At 40.3% G+C, this 21,682-nt stretch overlaps 1 protein-coding gene and 1 long non-coding RNA gene across 2 annotated transcripts in view; one reads left to right on the top strand and one right to left on the bottom strand.

Annotated features, from left to right (window-relative positions):
- TRPC3 (transient receptor potential cation channel subfamily C member 3) overlaps nt 1–3,081 on the bottom strand; it is a 30,305-nt gene extending 27,224 nt beyond the window's left edge. Inside the window, exon 1 of the mRNA XM_071753903.1 lies at nt 2,840–3,081. Within this exon, the coding sequence (XP_071610004.1) occupies nt 2,840–3,063 (224 nt within the window). The 5' untranslated portion in view covers nt 3,064–3,081. The remainder of the gene's footprint in view (nt 1–2,839) is intronic.
- On the top strand, nt 2,600–14,446 carry LOC139800613 (uncharacterized). Its single transcript, XR_011727838.1, has 5 exons — nt 2,600–2,789; nt 3,636–3,904; nt 4,577–4,625; nt 6,758–6,885; nt 12,398–14,446. It is a non-coding gene; the product is annotated as an uncharacterized lncRNA (long non-coding RNA).
- The last annotated feature ends 7,236 nt before the right edge of the window (nt 14,447–21,682 follow it).

Raw genomic sequence — 21,682 nt, 5'->3', positions numbered from 1 at the left:
AACTGGAACAAAACACAATGAGATATCAGGAGGTATACACATATTTAGTTTGTTCCTTCCCCCCGTGCCCCACAAACTATGCAGAGCTTTTTCCTACCATTACTCTTCATTAACTCAACATAAAATACCAACCATCTGAATTCCTGTGGGAAATAAAGGTCTGTATTTTGCTGACAGAACATCTGTGCATACACAGGAAAAGGCAAACCTCTCAGCAGAAAAGAACCAAGTTAACAGAGCTGCAGCAACAAAGAATTTTAAAGCACCTTTTTTAGACTCAGTCCCTTATTTTTGTTCTGTAATTCCACTCAGGAAACTAAGCTATCATTTCAGAGAGACTCAGGAAATCAGGCATCCAAAGCCTGTCGCAACTGATCTACAGGTTTTGTCCACATTTTTCCTACTGGGACATATAATACTTTGTGAACAAGTATAACATCTACTTTGCAGTCTTGGGAATACAATGCTAATTACTTTTTCCAGTGATATTTGGCCACCTGTACGTTGATGGGGTACCTTGCACAGGTCACAGCTCTCAGAGCAAAGACATCAAATACCAAGTAGTGCATCCTCTTGGCAAAGAAGATGCTTCATGACTTTGTGTGCCTCTTTCCCCTTGCACTGCTTGTCAGTACTGAACATTTAGACTACAAACACTTCCAGTCAAGGATTCTCATACTCACTTTGTGCACAGTTAAGCCTTACATGTGTCAATCAATGCATTATGAGTAAGCAGATACTCATTTCAGTACACACAATATTATTTTAGACATTAGCACCAAACAGAAAATGTTACTCCACAAGTAAAACCCCACTGCTATGCCCAGGATGACCATGGCACACAACAAGTGGAATGGTAGCTGTGGGTCTTTTGCCCCTAAGCCCTGCCAATTCCTATTACATGGACTCAAGTCAGCCTTTTGGTCAGTCCACTGGGCTCATAATCACTGCTGCACACAATTCACCCATAGACTTCCAAGGCAGGATGGCAAGAATTGTATACTGGGAAGCAGTTCCAACAGAGAGAGGTCACTCCAGGCTCAAATGCCCATTAACTGTGCAAAATGAGCTCAAATTTTAGTCCCTGATGGCGTATCTTTAAGAAAGAAATATGCCAGCAGTTCTCTGCGGACAGTAACCTAAAAGGGCTCCAAAAGTTGAGGACTCATGGCTTACAGTGCATCCAAGTTAGCTTCAACTGTCTAAAAATAAAGTGTCCGAGTTTAAACTCATGCTCCAGTATCTTCTTTGGTGAATGGAGAAAGACAGGCATCTCAAGAAATAAGGTAAATGACAGTGGCCTGCCTACTGCTAATTCCTCTCTCATCCCATCAACTACAGAGGGAGTCCAGACAAACAACTTCAGAGCAACAGACTTTCAGACAGCTAAAGATATGTGAAAGACTCCTCTGCTTTAAGTCTGGATTGTTGGGTACATGGTATCTGTGAAGAATTTCTGCATTCACATTTATTTGTGGTTATTTCATTCTAAACACTATTCCAATTATTTCTGTACTTTACAGTTGTCTCTAGGGTGATTTTAATTAAGTGCTGAATATGTTTTCTTCAAACTCAAAATAAAGTGTTTGTCATTTGGTAATTAAAGTATTAAATTAAAAACTAAATATTGTCCTGAAAGTATAAAATACTCAAGTATTCATCAGAGGTAAGTGTATGTAAACTGCAGCATGCTACAAAAATAAGTAAATAATTCATGGACAACCTACATTTTTTAAAGGCAGAGAAAAAAAAGTTAATATCCCTATTAGTAAAACTGAATTTATTTCTCTTTCATTAAGTCTAGTCATAGCCAGTAATTATACATATGTGTGAATGCATCTTAAAACAACAACTGAAATTTCCAAAGGCAACATCAAATAGGATAAGATGTATCTCAAGAACTTCGGGCTTTTCAACACAAGTATGCTGTATTTCTGTGTGGAATCTAGTTCCATATTTTTAAAAAATATAAAAGGTCTGCGTTAGCACTGCTAGTACAAAGGAGTGCGATGGGTTTTCTAAACTTTACCTGAGCCTATAGTTAGGTTTTTGTAGCAGCTATACTTGTCACAGAATCATAGAATGTCAAGGGCTGGAAGGGACCTTAAAGACCATCTGGTTCTAACTCATCAGCCCAGGTTGCTCCAAACCCCATCCAACCTGGCCTTGGACACTGACACGGATGGGTCATCCAGAGCTTCCCTGGGAAACGAAACCATGAAACCTGTGCCAGGGTCTCACCAACCTCACAGGAAAGAATTTCCTCTTAATATGTAATCTAAATCCACCCTCTTCCAGTTTAAAGGCATTACTCCTTGTCCTGCCACTTCATGCCCTTGTAAAAAGTCCCTCTCAGCTTTCCTACAACCCCTTCAGTTATGGGAAGGCCGCTAAAAAGTCTCTCCAGAGCCTTATTTTCTCCAGACTAAACAAGCCCAGTCGTCAGGGAGGAAAAAAAAAAAAATTAAAAAAAAAATTAAAACAATCTAGAGATGAAATCTGTCATTCCCCGGTCACTCTGCCGGCCCTCAGCTATGTGCTGCCCGCGCCTCATCGCAGGAGCTGAGGCGGAGGGAGCGGAGCCGGCACCGACCGCACCATCCCCTCAAGGCGAAACCTCCGCACCTCAGCCAAACCGACCGGCCCTGCCATCCCCTCGCTGCACAGCTCAGGCCCCTCCGCTGCCAGGCCGGGCGGGCTGGGCGGGACGGAGAGAACCGCCCCACAGTCGCCGGCTCTGCCCGCGGTGGAGCGCCACAACTTGCCGGGTACCACGGCGGCTGCTCCGGGTAAGTTGCCGGCCAGCGCCCTCATAACCCACCCCCGGGGCTCGACTTACATGGTGCTGACAAAAGGGGGGGGCGGGTAGTAGCCGTAGGGCTCCCGGAGGGTTTTAACGGCTCTCTGAGGTGGCGGAGGGGGCTCCGGCCCCCCATTGACGCCTCTCCAGCCGCGGCGCCAGCGTTGCTGCTCCTCTTCCTCAGCCCCCTCCTCCTCCTCCTCCTGCTGCGGGGGGAAGGTTACTCTCCCCTGCTCCTTGCTCTTCCTGCTCTTGCTCGACATGGTCAGGGTCCCCTCAGGCGGCGGTGGCTGCTCCCGCTGTCGGCCGGCCTCGTCCGGCAGCCTGTGTGGTGGGGAAGGAGGCAGGAGAGGGAGGAGAAGGAAAAGGAAAGCCCTGCCCGGCTGGGGACGGAGCACCTGGAGAGGACAAAACCTTCACCTCAAAACCACCGCCGCCCCTCCGCCCTTTCCTTCTGCCGCTTGTCAGAAAGGCGGCGCGATGCTCGGGCCCGGTAGCGGGAGCCGGGAAGTGCCGGGGAGGCCAGCAAGAGACAGGGCGGCTCTGCCCCGGTCCGCTCCCTGTCATCATCCCTCGCTAGGACAGCATCGTTACTGAGGCGGAGGGGACAACCCGCGCCGGAGAGAACAGCTGCCTACCGCAGCGAGCGCTCCGGAGAGGAGGGGACGCCTCCTCCGCCCCCCCCTCCCCACCTCCGTCTCCGCCCCGGGGGGCGGTGAGGGGGAGGCGCCGTTACCACAGGGCCGTCGCCGCTGCTCTTCGCGGGTCGCCGCTGAGGTAAAATCTTCTCCCTAAACAACCGGGCTTCAGGTACCGGTGTCGCCCCTGCTTGCAGGCAGCCCTCGGGAGGTTCCCCACCGGCATGCGGTTCCTGCAAAGACGGTACCGAGTCCTTTTCCAGCGGTGCCCGCCGGTTCCGAGGAAGCTGGAGCTACAATCAAACGGCGATGGCGTGAGGCGGGGGCTCCCGCCAGCAAGAAAGTGTTCGGCAGCGCGGTCCGAGCACAAAAAGAGCTGCACCTGTCAAATCCTCGTTAAAGCTGTGTCCTGATGTTGAGAAATATTCCGCCCTACAGTAGAAACAGTTGAAGTTAAAATTTTCAGGTAAAAACCGCAGCTATTGACTGGCTTACCAATGATACGAGCGAGTCGAGATTGCCAAAGTGTTCCAGATGTCTCTGCCCAGACTCGACTGGTTTAATTCTGCCTGATGTCAAACTGAAAAACAGTGGGAGGATGTTAAGACACCCGGCGTATGTAATCAGAGCAAATTATAGATACCAGTCACAAAGGTTCTTGTATGTATTAACTCTTTTAATATTATGAGACTTTCAGTGCATTATGCCATACGGGAAATTATTCTGTGGCAAAAGTGCAACCCCATTAAAATCAAGGCAATGTGTGTTTTTTATATGCAGAATATGCAGAACAGTGGGTACACAGAGACTGTGTGTGGATTAATATATACAATAAAGCTATTCCATTGTCTACATACTGCTGAGATGCCATTTTCTGTTGCTTTAAACTTTTTTGAAGTGTTATGTGGTTATCAGTATAAATTTGCATGAGTCGATTTTAAAACACAGGTCCAACTGAAAATGAAATTCATGTAAGTTGTCAGATTACTTTAGAGAAAGTGGACTTTACAACCACACATGACTGCTTAGAATTCTCACTGCTAAGCATCATAAAGTACTCTCAGTATAAAGCACTCATTGCCTCATACTGTACAGTATTCTCAGTATCAACAGTGGGTTTGCCCTTCTTGTTTTCCAGATACACAAAATTCACGCAGAGCACAGGAAAAGCCAACAGTTTCATAGAGGTAATTTACACAGCTACAGCTCTGAAGAAAGAATTGAGGTTTGTTTTCATCAGTGTAATTAGTTTGCATCTTGAACTATTTAGGGAAGTGGGGTTTTATGCCTTTTGTCTCATACAAGAAACCCATTGACATTTTAGAGGCATTACATACATGGTGGAGAAAATAATGCTCTCTAAGAAACTAATGTATTCCTTTTTCAAGAAAAAAACTTGTCTTATTACAATAGTCTAGAGGAATGGAGTTTCAGTTGCCTCTAAAATTTCCCTTGAGAACAAAATAAAAAAGTACAGACAAAAGCACATGAGAAATGCCCTTGATTCCCAAATGTATGCTCAGAGCAAAGCTTTCATGTGTCAAGGTTTATTTTCTTTTCAGAAATAGCTAAAAAAGGACTTTAATATTGGTTCTTAGTAAGTCACTTCCTTGCATTTTCTGTTGTGCTTCCCATAAGTGATTAGAATTATGTGCTCTGTGTTTTTCATTATTTCAGTATTGTCTAAATGGAGATTGGTTTGCTTTTTATACAATGAAAGGTAATGACTACTCTCTAATCCATTATCCAAATCACTGATAATAATTGATATGGAAGTCATCCTTAGTGAAGCCTTCATAATATATCCCTCCATTTTGAGGGGCAAGTGATGATAACTCTCCGAGTAATTACAATACTGTAGATTACAGTATGTGTTTCATGCCATACAACTTTCACCTAAGCTTTTTCTGTAATTTGCTTCTGAGTATTTCATTGGAGACAGTGGAAAAAAAAGTCCTCGTTAAAGTCAGAGTATAACATTGGAAGTACTGTCTAGAAAGCCACTGTGTCTACTACACAATACCCCTGCAACATGGACTTCTGAGAAATCTGATTCTCTTCACTGCCTGTGCTGGAGGGGAAATGCCAGTCAAATTTTTCAGGGAAATGAGCATTCCTTCTTGATGCTGAAGGAAAAGGATAATGGAAGAAAAATTGACCAAAATCTTTTCTCTTTCCCATTATACTGTTACCAAGTCAAAATACATTGTCCTTAATGTGCATTTAGATGAAGTGCTTTTCTTTATCCTGCCCTCCCTTGCTTTACTTGTTTTCTGGTCAATTTTGGTCAGCACTTGCTTGCATTTAAGCTCTACAGTGCAATCATAGTGGAGAAATGTTCCCCGTTGTTTATCTGAAGGAGATCCTGCCTGAAAAACAGCCAGGATGGCAACAAAAGAATCCATTACAAATCTCAAATGTACTTTGTGTAGTTAAAGTCTTAGAAATATTTTGTATTTCCAACTGAAATGTGTAGGGAGGCAATCTCAGTCACAATAAAATTATGCATAGAGAATACACCACAGTTTGAAATACCAGGCTGCTACCAGAAGACAGTATCAGAACAGTGATAGGAGAATCCTTGTCTGATTAAATTTCAGCCATCTTGCCTTATCTGACAGTAAGAATTTAAAGATTATTTCTGTGTTTCAGTAGTGTGGTTGAGGCTCCAAAGTGCCATATTCAGACCAACAAATTGCATGAAGCAAGACTTTTAAAACATCAGAACAAGCAAGAAACCCAGTAGCAGTGAAATTGTACCTTCAAAGCCCTAAGAATGACTGAATGTTATCAAGAAAGGGTTTCTGTTAGTGAGTCATTTATGGATTTTTTGAAAACATTAATATCCATAATGCCAGTGGTCCAAAACCATTATTACTGAAATATCTAATGTTACCTGAGCATTAGATAGACGTCAACATAGGCAAACTGCAGAAAGTGAGGTGAAAAGAATGAGTAGATTTTAAATACCAGGCAGAGCAATATACAAAACCTTATCCTATCTTTTGTTTCAGCTGGTTAAAGACTTGACAGTCAAAGGCTGCCAGTCTGCTACATTCTGTGAATGCGACTTGAATTTACAGGGTTTTGAAGTGATGTAATTTTAATTTAGAAAACTGCTTCCTGGAAGTTGATTAGATGGGAGTAAAGTAATGAAAAGGATACTTCTGTAAGTATAGTGACTGAACAGAAAAGCATGAAAGATTACAGGAAATAGTGAAACAGTATTTAGGAGCAAATAGCAGATATGGTATTATACTACTACTATATACTACTGTGTTATTCTTCACGCTTTTGTTTTTTGGGTCATGGACTCTAGGTCGTAAGTATTTCATGTTCAAGTTGGAAACGAAGCCAGAAGACCTCTTTTCATCAGAGTAGCCTGATCAAGACAGGATGGAATTGGAATGGAACAGGGTTTCATTTCTATCGATTGACTGCTCTCTGGTAAAATTTTTCTACCTAACTTCCTCAAAATTATGAAAAATACACAGTTCAGATTTTCAAGTTTCTATTGGCAGTATTCTTCAGCTGGAAGGGAGTGATCAAAAATAGCTTTTCTAAATTGAAATAACCCATCTAAAGAACCAACAGCAATAAATTTCCTTGAAATATTGTCAGAAAAGAGTTCAGTATTTCTCTTCTACATTTTTTCAGCTACTTTAATGACATAACAGTCTGAAACTTGTAAAGAGATAGCAGAGCTGGCACTCAGTATACAACACTATCAGGAAATACTTCCAGAATCTTAGACTCAACTCACATAGCAGTAATAATTTCCAGGTCTATGAGACACCTAACTGAGTGGATATGCAAATCAGTAAGACTGTCACAGGTGATGGGGGGGGAAAGGAAAAAATATGATGGGGAAAATATTAATTTAATGAGTATGCTCTGGGGTTTTCTTGTACCAGAACGTCTCTGAGAGATACATTTAAACAGTGTTAATTAGAAAATAAATCTAACCTGCTTGTTGAAAATTGGATTGTTGACACTAAGACCTTCATGTTGAAACTAAGTGATTTAGATTTAAGAACCAGCAAAATCCAAGAAACTTCTAGAAACAATTGGAGAACAACCTTGTATGTCATATGATTATGCCAAATTATTATTCTGCTTCACAAAAAGTAAGGGTATCTGCTCTCAAGAGACAAAGCTGGTTTTTATTTGCTGAAGTGACGGGTGAAGAGAGGCAAAAAGACAGTCATGGTAATGCTAGAAATAGAATCCAGGTCGTGCAGTATACTGAACCTGTCTCTAACGTGTCTGTACTACTTTCATGAAAATTGGGAAGTTGGTGGGAATAGCAACAGTGTAATGAAAGCAAAATTGGCCTTCTTTGCCTCATACTGGGAATTTGCCTACTTGCCAAGAACCCAGTGTTTTCAAGGACATTCAACTCTTATATCAAGGACTTCTGTGAGAATCTAAACAGGTTAATCAGCATGAAGAAAAAAGGAATGATGTGATGTCACTGATCTGTAAGCAGATCTCAGCCTCAGAACTAATATTATGGTTTAAGGCTTTTGAATGAGATGAAAAGATAAATTCCTGAGACTTGAGCCTGTAATTTTGTGCACAATGTGCAGCAGTTCAGGTCCATGCAAAGTGTGTGGATATAAAAGACTGGTAAATCACCTGCTGGAAACCAGGCCCTCAGAGTTGTGTGTTGCACTTATATTACGTAGTCTGCTTTATGATATTAAAAAGCTACCGAGCTCTCCTGCCAATAAAACCATTAGATAGGTACTAGCTACATATTCTGCAAAAGGTCTGCAAAATGTCTATCTTGACAAGATGGACAAACACTTTTTTTTTTCTTCTTTCCTTTTTTTGATGAAGTGACAACTGTGTGTACTTCTTTGTATTTTGTATTTGTACCTGGTACTTTCTGTTTTTCTAAGGCAAGCCAGATATGTCTTTAAATAAATGTCGTGTCTTTGCACACTTTTGAATGCATTTACAGGATTCTAAGCCTATGCCAGTACTAGCAGAAACCGGAAGTTTATGGAAGTGCTACTGGGAAAGGCCTACAGTACCAGTTCCTTTATCTGTATATTGCCATGTGGGCTGTATGTAGCTTATAAACTTGAAAAATTATACTTTCATATGATTTGCTTTACTTATGGATATATAAGGCTTGATTTTCTTCCATAAATTAGTTTCCTTGTCTCTGTCTTGGTAAATAGACTTGGAAAATGTAAACATACATCTTAGCCTATTTCTGAGTGCTAGCAGCCATGTAATAGGTGAATTTATTGCTGCATGACAACATCTTTAACTAAGTTTTCTTTTTTACAGAGATGAGTGGATGAATGCAATGCACCCTACTGTCCCCTTGCTAGTTGATAGAAAAAAAGTATTGCATGGATGTATTCAGTGTTTCAACCAATGAGACTGAGAGTTGCAATGGATGTGTGGAGAGCAGAGTAGGTCTTATTTTAGCAAATTAGCAATGATTCCAGTCCTGTGCAAGTAATTAAGTCTGAATATATTTGGACACAGTTCGATCTTTCCCTAAGTGGGGGAAAAGGATTTGAGTCACTGTGGGGATCAGAAAGAGGAAACTGGACATGATAAAAATATTAGTACGAGACAAACAGGTCATGTGATGAATTTAAACAGTTCACAAGTGTTTTTAAACCCAGAAGCAAGTGAGCTTTTTCACATTGTTTTGTGAACTGATATTGTAACAAATGTATTTTAATTTGTGGACACATTCTCTGTTGTGATGTCTTAGCAGGAAGAAATTTAAGCAGGATCTTACCATTATAAAAGACAAATCTGAGTTAACAAGTATGGCATCTAGAGGAGGAGAAAATCCTTCATCCTGGTTTGTGCCACTCAAAGCCCAACTGTCGAGAATGTCTGGGATTTTGACTGGGATTCTCCAATGACCAATATTGGCAACTGGTGGATTAGTTGTAAGCCTCCTGGTAATAAACTTATAATGAAGAAGCCACATCTCATCTCTGAAGTGAGAAGGGCTCACAAATGTTCATTAGGGGCTTATCAGAAGCAATTTAAGAAACACAGTAAAGCTATAGACCTGTCTGATTTAAGCAGCCACAAGATGCCAACTGTCTGCTTTTGCATAGCACACAATGTATTTTAACTTAGGCCAAGTTCAGTTGTCCTGCAAGGCTGGGGATCCCACATATATATGATGTATTACAAAATGAAAAAGAATTCCTGTGTGTACTTTTGTTACAATTTTTCAGCCTTATAGGTAAGAAAAAACACTTTTCAGAAAAACGAGTGAGGAAATGCCAAAGTTTCTAGAAGCTGAGAGGTGATCAGTTACAGGAAAAAAGAAAAAAACAAAACCAAAAAACAACAAAGAGAATGTTTCTGTGAAAAGAGCCTACACTTACTGATAACAGTCTTCAAAGTGACTGACACAGAAAATGGGAAAGTGTGGAAAAAATGAGACATGACACTACTTGCAAATTATTCCCTGAAGCCAATTTGAAATTTAGTGAAGATGCAATATCTTTGCCAATATTAGAATAAAAATGCCAAAATTAGAATAACTCTACTATTGCTGGTAACAGATATATGTCCCATTCAATTAATATGGGTTTTGGGTAGGAAGATGATTGTAGAGATGAAAGTGGCACCAGAGAACCTCAGCACTCCTGTCTTGTCCAGTCTCTGTGTTACCCTGGTGTGTGTGACCAGGTGCTGACATCGAGGTTTGAATGACAAATTTCTGACTTCACTTTTCAGCTCAGGAGTTCAAAAACCTTTAAGGATATTGTCACTTCTTTTGGTAAGTTCAGGTCAATGGAAACCTTGCAGTCACCTTCAATGGAGTTTGAATTTCATATTTCCCTTTTAACGAAAACAGTAACCCATGTTCATGGAAAGCAGGAAGAAATTTTCCCAGGTGTTAGAACATAACCAAATCCAGCTGGTCTGATACCTCAGACAAATTAAGGAGAAGAAGCAAATCTCAGGAGAGCATCATAAGTTGCATTAATTTTTAAAACACTCATGTCCTGGTTTTTAGGAGTGAACAGCAAATAGAGTTCCCATTAAAATTTAGAAAATGAGACCTAAGATGCTTATTCAGCAGAAGAGCAGTAGAAAGCAAACTATTTTTCAACAACATGACAGAAAGACATAAGGAAATGTCTTTCATGCAGAAAGATTTTAGATGCCCCTAATGGAGGTATTTCCATCTCCTTCAGTATCTTTCACAGGTGATGTGAGGAAAGTGCCTGCAACGATGAAGTCTTTATCTAGGAATTCATCAAGAAAGCAAATGTAGTGGTCACTGTAGTGCTGCTTCTGACCTCGCTTTCCAGTCATCTGCTATTGCTCTGCCTTCTGATATGTGTGCAGAGCTCAGAATACGATGCTCTTGATGTAGGAGGGTGGACATAACAAACATATCTGAGGTGGGTTGATGGACCCAGAGTCCTAAATTATAACCAAGGTTCAGGACAGTGAAAGGGAAAGAAAGGTGAAAACAGTGCAAAATACATCCCAGACCCTCAAACGGTAATGAAATCCTGAAGGAAAACAGCAGAGAAAAAGAAAACAGAAATGTTATTCACAGAAAGTGATAAATAAATAAATACATAAATTATATCAAAAGAAATAATGAAAATATCTTTCTGTGGTTTCTAGTGTCTAACAACACACTGGGTCCCTTAGCCAACAGTTCACTAGCATTTGTTAGGCATGGGTCAAAACTGCAAAGTATCAACATGTGAATTGTAACCTTTTCTCACCTTAGAAATTTTAAAATACTGACATGCAGAATATGATATGATTCAACTGACAGAAATTAAGTGGAGCACTATTGTAATGCTCTGGTCAGTCCACACTGTTTTGGTACACCAGGAAACAGAATTTCCTCTAATGTCTATTTAAAATCATAACTGATTTTTAAACAATGACATAAAATTGTGGGAAGTAGCTAACACACTCAATTTGCTGCTGAGTTGAAGTGGAAATAGATGTAATGAGAATGAATGTGGAGAACACTGTATACAAAACCAATGAATGGACAATTCAAGAGAAACAGACCCAATAAGAGCATAAACATAGCCTTAAATATTATTAAGACAGTACATTGGGTCATTGGTGCCACTTGATTACCATAAGATTTGTAACCATATGGGACAAAGACTTTGCATGAAGAATGGAATGGCTTTTGCACAACGGATTGTTACAATTGAAAAGTTGTCCAAGTGTATGATGGGTGATCTTGCTTTTGCCAAGCAGAGTGGAGAATATTGGATTTGATGGATCATTGGCTTAATGGAGTATGGCAGATCCTATGTTCCTCTGAAGACTGACTGGAGGAGGGCATTGTTCCAAACAAAAATTTGGTATTAAAAGTAAATGGGTATGCTCTCCTGAGCTTCCCCATGTTTAAAAATTACAAGTTGCCTGCCTTCTGTTGAAACTTATTAATTTTATGTAGCCTGATTTTCTTAGTGCTGCACTCTGATTTACAGATGACCTCAGAATAACAACAATTTATTATGAGACTGAGTGAGAAAGAAAAGAGGTATTCTGAAATCTAAAAGGGAATAGTGGTGTTGGTGAATTATTTTGTATGTCACAATTCTAGGTTGCTTTGCTAGAACAGGATCATGTGAGAGAAGGCTGTTTTTCTAAATTGCCATGTAAACAAACAAGCAAGGTGTTAAGATACGTGTAGCTGAGAAATGTGGTGGTCTTGTGACACAAGATGTACTTCCAGCTAAAACGAAGAGAAGAGACTTGAGAAACCAGAGATATAATTCAGGGATCACTGTCTTTATCATCTTTCAGCAAGCATACTGCCACAAACCTACTTAGCTCACAGCCATAAAACCTCTTATCAGAATTAACCCAACATTAAGAAATAAAAAACATTCAAGCCTTTTTACAGGCAAAGGCAGGGCTGGAATGGACAAATATCTTAGAATTACATCATTCTCTGCTTTTTTCTTTGTTGCAGGTCCAAAACCTTGGAAGCAGGGCAAAGGAGCTCATCTAGTGTGGTTGCCTGGCTGCCAGTGAGCACTGCAAAATCCTCTCCCGAAATTTACGAGGGCCTGTCTTGAAACTGGTTAGGTGTTTTATCTGCTGCTCTCTCCTGCTTTTTTAGACAGTTATTCTAGAACCTTATCTCTTTGTTCAGATAACTCATTTCCCCTGCTGGACATTGTGGCTGTGGTCTAGGTGACTATATGCAGTAACACAGCACTGTGCAGCTGATTTGTGCATGTCTTTTTTTCAGGGCACAAGCTACAAACTGTCACAGTAATAAATGCAAAATCCTTCTACCTCCAATTCATTTACATCATAATAATTAAATTACATCAGAGCTTGGGTGAATATCCTGCAGTGAGCAGTAATAGGAGTGAAGGTGACTATCACAGGACCTAACTGCTGCTATCTAATTCAAGTAATGAATTAAGAGTCTGTCTTCCTAGCTTCTTTATATATCAAGGGAGAAAAGGAGTGGAGGGATAATAGTTTCAGTCTCGAAGAGGGGAGATTTAGGCTAGACTTTTGGAAGAAATTCTTTAATTTGAGGGTGGTGAGGCATTGGAACATGTCTAAGGAAGCTGTGGCTGCCCCCTCCCTGGCAGAGTTCAAGGCCAGGTTGGATGGGGCCTTGAGCAACCCAGTCTGGTAGAAGGTGTCCCTGCCCATGCAGGGGAGTTGGAACGGGATGAGCTTTAAGGTCCCTTTTCTAACCAAAACCATTCTGTGATTCTATGATCTTCCAGTCATTCTAAATGACCACATTAAGGAATGTAACAAGAGCTTTCCAATTTAGCCACCTATGTTTGGTCCCTAAAGTCAGGCTGTGCATTCTAGTCAGGAAGGGAAAGCTCTAAAAGGAATTAAAAACCCTGGCTCTGCCAAAGGATATAACTTTATATCAGGAACACAGTGTAGATGGGAGAATTCTAGAATTATGTGAAATACAGAAGTTCCAAGGTCACCGTATTTTAACATGAATTTTATCCGATGCCATAACTGAACTAATAGAGGTCATTTACAGCTGCTAACATATAATTTATGATTACGCCTTAGTCTTTTTTACTAACAAATTGCATTTAAGAACCTTGATATAGGAGGAGAACTGCAGACAGAGCTGAAAGGCTGAAGTGATTATTTGGGTCCAGAACTCACTTCCTGAACACTTGGTTTGTCTTCTTAAATACATTTCCAAGCATTTTTTAATTTTTAGCATGATAAAATGAAGAAAAAAATAGTGGAACCCAAATATATGTCATTCTGGATACCTAATTTAATCTTTGTGCTTTCCTCTTTTTCCATTTCTGTTTTTACTAATGTAAAAAAGAATTTATGGGGATAACAAAACACAGCTTTACTTAATTGTGAGACCGTCATTTAGACAGACAAGATTTATTTTCACTTTACGTGCTAAAGACTTATTTTCCTATCTCATCTGGAAGAATCTGGGGCAGGAAATACATTTTAAAATATATTAAATATTTTTTTCTCTGCAAAAAACCAGCTCCTATGTATTGGCCTGTTGTAGGACAAGCATATTGAAAAGGGATCACATCTGCATGTGCTGATGCCTGACTTCAGAGTAAAATGTTATGTTAAATATGGAATTACTGAAATTAATAGTTATTTTCTCTGGCTTTTTTTACAGGTTTTCAGGAACTAAATTCTTTATATCTTAAGTAATTTCTGAAAACCCTGGTGATGAAAGTGGAGATAACAAAGAAGTTGCATGAAGAGATTGCTTCTCAAATTGCCTTATGATGCCTTCTGCTCTTTGGATGTGTTTCTTTAGAGCATGGAAGCAAAAAAGTTACGTAGGTCTACACAAATGCCTCCTATCTTCCAGAGCAACTTAAAGCTAAGGTTTACTGCAGCTGTCAGCCTGCATGGATTTATGAGAAGCTTGCCCTCATCTGAGCAGTTCTGTACAGACAGGGAATAAGAGGTCTCAAGGACTTTTTATTAGAACAAAAACAGTATTATGAGCTTTTAAGTAAAGCATTGGCTAAAGCAAAAACATATTAATTGACATAAAACATGCATACATGTTTTCTGCAAGAGAAATTATTTTCAAGGATAAAAAAATAACTGGGACATACATTTAAAATCAGGACAGGCTGGAGATAGGGAAAGTAAAACACTCTGTGTAAGAGCTGATCCCAGACAAGCAAAATGTTCATTTCTCATCCACTAATTCACAGCTCAGGAAAATATATTTGGGTCATTGCCCAGCTCCTTTTGCCCTGAAACTGGATTAGCCATCTTGCTGCTGTATTAACAGCCACTGCCCTCTTCAGGGAATGCTTCTGGGAATACATTTTTGTATTGCAATTGCACTAACAGTAAATAAAATTGGTCTTTCAGGCTATGAAATACTGCTTGTGTACAGTTCACTCCACTTAGTGCTGGCTGCTTTTAAAATGTGTTTTCTCTGCTGCCTTTTTGACAGTGAGGTCAGTAAGTTGGCCAAGAGTGATGACACTTTCTTAGTCAGACTGTAGAAGATGCATATTAATATATATTCATTACTAGCGTACAAAATAACTTATAAATTACGCATTGAACTTTTTTACCTAGGTAAAAAAACACTATTCAAAACCCACTATTACCACTATTCAGTGGCCAACTTAAGGTAGTAATACATTGTAGCAGGGGTTGATTAAAGGATACCACGTGTAAATGAAGATGTACTTCACTACAATAAAGGTCTCAGAAACCCCAGAAATGAAGGACTAGGTATAACCCCAGCCACCAATTCCACTCTTGGGGGTTGAGTCTAGTAATTCCTACAGACATTTGTATAGCATGTTCTTATGCATGTCCAGCAATGCAGATTCCACAAATTCTGTGGATAATCTCTTCTAGAGCTAAAATGTAGTTAGAAAATTATTCCTAATATTTAAGAAGGACTTTTCCTTAGCCATAAAGGAAGCAGATTAATTCTTTTTCTGTTCTTGATGTCACGATATCATGGCAGTTAGGTGACATCATATGTCTAAAACACTGTTATAAAAGCATGGTGACTATCTTTTCACATATTCACTTTCCCACACAGAAAAAGTATTTTTTTTCCAACTCTTCTTCCAAGCCCATATTTTCTAAACCTCTTGCTTCCCTCTCACATCTCCAGTTTGTCCTAATCCAGTTTGACAGTGAGACTGGTTCTCCAATAAGGAAACATATTCCAATATAGGCCATAACAGGTTCCAAGTACAACAGAGTACCTCACTTCCATGCTGTATTTATGTTGATACTTCCTAGAACAATTGCTAGTTTTCTTTTGAAAGGAGTGCTACATAAAAGCATTCACTTAAGTTAATTAAAATTTCGATAAACTCAAATCCAGGTCTGACACAGTGAAGAGCCAACTTTGAAACTTATTTTTAATACAAGTGTTCAACACTTACCTAATAACACCATCATTTTGTCCAGTGTTTCATAGTTTTCATGTGAGAATACCACTCACACCTTGCTATAGTAAAACCACATCAGCAGTCATAATTAAAGTTATGTAATACTTACAGATTAATCCCCACCCACTAGGCTGGATGTTTCATCTATAAATTCCAGAAGCTGAACTTGACCTGTACTGGTCAAGTCCATGTTGGCTGATTTTGTCCCCTTGTTGTCCTCTGGATGAATATGAAGTAAATATGCTACAATTGTTCCATTATCAAAGTGGAACTGGCTGATCTGTAATTCCTCCAGTCCTGTTCTCTTGATCTGTCTTCAGTGAATATTAAGAGATAATTGGGATCAGTAGGATGTGACTTCCCACAGCTCACTCTCATCTAAGCCTGACCCAGCAGTGTATGGCTGTGGGTATCTGCCCTTTCTCACCAGCCTGTCTGGACAGGCAGATGCCTCAAATGGGTGCAAGAGGTACACAGGGCACTGTCAGTGCCAGCTTTTGGCTTTTGCTAGTTGATTTCCCTCCTCTTCCTGTAGCAAGACCAACCTCTTTTAGGGCACGGCGCTCCAAGGTGCAACCAGGTGTTCCAGGAGAAACTCACAAATAGTGCTCTGAGTCTAAAGCTCTCAGGGCTGACCAGCCCGAATCAGTGCTACTGCTCCAAAAGTGACCAGCCTGAATCAGTGCTATTACCCCAAAAGTAGCCGCCCCTCTGGCTTCCTCAGGACTGAGCTTTATTGCCCCCCTAATCCTGCTCGTGCGCAGTTGGGGCCTGCCCTAATCAGGCACAGGTGGGTTTAACACAAGCTCATGCCCACTACCTGGCAATTAGTGCCACCTGGTTGCCTCATTTCACTACATCTTCCCCTTGTTTTTTAAACTTCATTTTACAATGTGTATATTGGAAATCTGTTTTTTTCGCTGAAGTCATTCTGCCCTACTTTGGTCTAGTTTGAATGTGGCCATTGCACCTTTATTCTTCTCAAATCATAGGCTTCAAGGGCAGCTTCCCTACAGGCAGCTTGCACTGGTAGTGCTCAAGCCACTTGCTAACACATCCATGGGCAGGTATAGAGATTACTGAAGTCACATTGAACTATTTTACTTCTTTTATCCAAGTACAGTGAATCAGATTTTATGCATTAAAAAAAAAAAAGTATTAAGTCTCTTTTTTTGCCATTTCTCTCTTGCCTGTAATTCATCTTTTAAGTATCAGGCTGCTTCAGTATCTCTAGGCAGATATGTAAACAGAGAGGTTGCAAGCACTCTTAAGAACAAACACTTTTTGTAGCCTTTAATAACAAGTGAATATTATTGAATTGGTAAGAATAGAAGACTTAGACTATTCAAGAATTATTTTTCAACTATCACAGTTCTAGTAGTTTTGTAGAGGACTTCTTTGCTTTTGCACATGCATTTATCAACAGTTTTGGAGATAATATCACTGTTTCAGCAAGAAAAATATTGTGTGTTCTCATTGGCAGACATGCAGCATTTTTTCTCTAAAGATATAAGGACCGTATAACCAAGCATGGAGCTGAATGCACAAACTAAGATTAACAGTCTAATTTTACCATCTGATAAAGCTGGCAAGCCCTTATATGCTATACAGTTTGCTGAAGCAGATGCAAAATACTTGGCTAGAATATGTGCACAGCCTTTATAGAAACACATTAGAGATGCTTTTATTAAAGCAACATTTCTTCAAAATCTGGTGTGGTAGAGGAGACTCCCTGCCTTGGTAGATGGGATACACAGGAAGACAGAGGCCTGTGAGGGGTGCTCCAGTCTGGCTGAATGTGTGACAAAAAATTACCACTTAATGGCTGTATAATGCTCCGTGCAAAACTACCAAGTGGTTGGCTTGTCTGTGGACAAACAACCACCCTGCAAAGGTCCCAACCCTACCCACCCAGCAGTTCTGCAGTCAGCTTTGGTGAAGCAGCGAGTGACTTGGTGCACCATCTGTTCTCCCAGGACTGATTCCAGGTGTCCTGGAGACCTGCTGACAGGTCCCAGCAGTGTGGGGCTGGCTGCAGCACTGCTGCTGCTGCTCTGCCTGCCCAGGGAAGGGCAGACGGAATCGATTTCCGGAACTGTTAGTCTGGCATTTCGGAATCAGAACATCCAGTCCCCCCACTTCTGAGAAAAAGTGCTTTCTGAAGAACTGCAGCTTTGCCTCACTCTTTCTTTCCATTCTGCCAGAAGTCTTAGTGATGGGCTGAAATAATGTCAGTTGTTCTGATAATAAATGCTTATTTCCTTACCACTGTGAAGTAAAACAATAAGTTTCTTTAAGATAATATTTGCCTCTAACCACACTTACACAACACGCTGAATTTCCGCTGAGAGGCTAAACTAATGCTTTAAACTCAGCTCCGTGGGTTATTTATAGATCCTCTGCTGGCTGGTGATAATGATCCTCCTCAGGCTTAAGTCACAGGCAGAATAATCCCCTGAATTCAAGGCCTTTTATTAATCGTTCATGTATTTTTGCTTTGTGGGAGTAGAGCTACATCCTACCTGTGTGCTTGGTTGCTATTAAAAAATACCTCCAGCAGAGACTTGGGTTTTTCCAAGAGAGTCCTACCTCATAGAACAGGAACCTGTAGTACTTTAGTTCCTACAAAGCTAATCCTAAGAAACTGCACAAACAGTGGGTTTTGTCTTGAGAATATACTTGCTCAGAACCACCATTACTGTCCTCCACATGTCCACAGCTGCAGCTCTCAGAAGTAGATGTTCCAAGCCATACAGTCCAGCAGCTGTGTTGTCAGAGGTATTCAGCTCTGTGGAGTACTAAAATAATTATTTTCCTCTCTTTTTTTAATTGTTAATGAATTTGGACAGTAGCAAGCAGTAATCAGATAATAGGAAGGATTGCTCATTATTCAGAAAGAAACAGACACGGAACAAAAGCTCCCTCTTCTATGATGTGCCTTTGGAAACAAACAAGCAGGAAAATTGGAGCAGAAAGTCTTCACAAGAGAGAAACTATGAAGCCTTTGCTGTAGTTTCTTTAATCAGCCTCACTCAAGTCTCTTCCGTGTCCTCAGTAATGGAGTGGTGCAAGTGCTACTACACAGGTACTTAGGAGCAGGAGTGCAAATGGTACAGGGAGTGGTTCCTGCCTCCCACTGCCCCCCAGCACCCATTTTGTATCCTGTGGATTTCAGCTTCAATCAACTTCAACACCACTTCTCCTGGTGTGGTGAGACCAGGAGTCTCCAGAAGGCACCTCCTCTTTCTGTGTAAAGCAGCATCTGACCCCTAGGATTTCTCTGCTGAAACAGAATCTGCCGAAAAATTGTTAAGAAAGGAATTTTCTGTGTTATTCCCCTTAGCCATGTGTAAATTTCTAGGAGGAAAATAATGGGGTTTTGCTGGTTTATAAAAAGAGGATGCATCTTATTTTTAAGTAAAAAAGTTTAGCAAGGTTTTATTTTATAGAATACTGGGAAACAGATTTTTGCAAGTTTTTTTTCCCAAAATTTTACCCATTTTTATGCATATGTAGGAAACCAAAAAGCATTCAATGAAAATTCTGAAGAAGATTAAAGCATTTGAAAAATCTTTGGTGTTAGAGATTCCATACCAGCAATTCCACTGTGAGAATGCAAGGAGAAAGCAAATGGTAGATTTCCCCCCTTGCTTTCCATGCTCCTAAGCCCTGCTGAGAATTACAGGTGGTAATATCTTAATAAAATCTGCAAAGACAATTCTTACACTGCTTGACAAAATAAGAGGGGCCAAAATTTTGTTAGAGGATCAGGTCCTATGCTAAAGGTAGGAAAAAAAGGATGTTTAATTTACTGGCTGCAAGTGAACCATACCAAGAGTGAACAAATGTACAGAAAACCAGATTAGAAAAAGGAGACTTAAAGGTCCTGCAGGGTACTCAGACCACACAGTGCACAGGGGGATCTGAGAAAGGTAAATAGTCTGCAAAGTATTAATGGCACAAGAACAAAGAACACAGCAGAAATTAAAGGGAATGGTAATGAAATCCTCATATTCCTTACTCTGAGTTGTGAGGGACTCTCCTCAGCAGAATGAGCCTCTGCAGCTATGGAAAGAACTTTGTCAAATGGTGCACAATATGGACCAACTCCCAGAAGAACAAGTGCAGACTGCAAAGATGGGATCTGCCAAATGAACTTCTGAAGGTACCAGCCTGGCTTCAGTTTATCCCTTGGTATCCATACACTGGGATAAATTTTTCCATCAGACAACCTTATGCTTTTTTTCACCCCATGAAGCAGGGAAGGGCAGGGAAGAGCCTGGATGCAAAATGAAATTCTCACAGCAAGAACCCCATTTACCTTATACACAGGCTATGTTAGCAGTTCAAATCTATTAGAATTATAAACAGTTGAAAATGGACTTTTCTGATAAGAACTATTGGATGTTTTTAATAGTGATGCTGCTGTTAGTCTTCAAAGTAGTGCTCTCCTGTGCTGGTGTGTGCACTGATGTGTCTGTGTGTGTCTACATAAAAAAACCACATTTTCTCTTACTTCTGTTCTGCTTCCTGCAGAATGGCAGCTGTTGGTTTCCAAAAGGAGTAACAGTAAAGAACAGAGAACAGGAAGAGTATTTGTAATAACTGAACAATGGATACTGGTAGTGTGTGAGTAGGTGATCCATTATGAATGTTTTGTATAGACTACACAGTATAGCAGGGTACAGATATGTCTACAAGTAGAACAGATTCCTATGCTTAGAAGTTAATGTTACAAAATAAAAAACCCAAAACATATTTGTAACCTGTGTTTGTGTTGCTTCCTGAGATTGCCACTGGTAAGTATGAAAGGGAATCCCATAAGCAGATGCCTTGTTTTATTTTGAAGAACTAAGCTAGTAGCAGCATAGTGAACACAAATATGCTATACAGTCACAGTTTTACAAAGCATCTGCAAAATAAGTAAATAAATAAAACCACAGAGATTTTGTTAAAATTCTTCAAATGAGCCTACAAAAAACACTTGCCACAGACTTTCATTAAAGAGAATTAATGACATAATGTCTCTGTGTTTACTTCTTCAGAACAATTACTTGAGGCAGGAAATCTTTAGATAAAAACCTCTAATGATGCTAAGTCTCCTATCTAACCTCCTTCCCGAAAACATTACAGTTAATGATGACAAATTCTTTCCTTTTGTACCATAATACAATTCAGTCTTGTATGCAGTTCAATAAGAACAACAACAGACGATTTGGCCTCCTTCTTTAAATTTAAACTGGTAATTAACTTAGGAGAAGTTTACACATGTGGAAAAATGTTGTTCTTTTTTTGTCACTGTAGTTCTTTGCTCTGAACTTGCACTAACTAACAGATCTATTCTAAAAAAGGCCAGAAAATTCAGAAGTTCCAGGGTATAGCAAATGAGGGACTCTGCATGTGATTTTCTCTTTTATGGGCTTCAGAGAAAATAAGCTGAACCTCCACGACACAGTCAGGAAAAGCAGGCCTCGTTAGATGGAAAAAAGTAAAGCTTTAGGTGGAAGAAAAACTGCTCATGTTCCATAGTAGGTAAAACTATAAATATAATAAGTAAGATATGCCTCCCCTGAAGTGATGATAAAAAGCTTTCCTGGGGATATCCATACAGTGAGTGCAGGCTGGGAGGGAGCAGACCTCTGCAGCACCTGAGCTACCATTGTACACTGGTGCAAGCTGAGCTTGGAGTCCCTACAAACCTGTGCCCCTGTTGGTGACATGCTCCGTGGGCTGCTGCTCTGTGTGGTCCTGTGAAAGGCAGGAGCAATGAGAAGAACTTACAAACCAGCAACAGGGAAGGGGAAGCAAACAATGCCTCTTAAACCATGTGCTTTCTGTGG

The sequence above is a fragment of the Heliangelus exortis genome, chromosome 10 (genome assembly GCF_036169615.1).
Source record: "Heliangelus exortis chromosome 10, bHelExo1.hap1, whole genome shotgun sequence".
In the NCBI taxonomy this organism is placed as follows: domain Eukaryota; kingdom Metazoa; phylum Chordata; class Aves; order Apodiformes; family Trochilidae; genus Heliangelus; species Heliangelus exortis.
The sequence above is the reverse complement of the archived record's forward strand: the minus strand, read 5'-3'. Positions and strand labels throughout refer to the sequence as shown.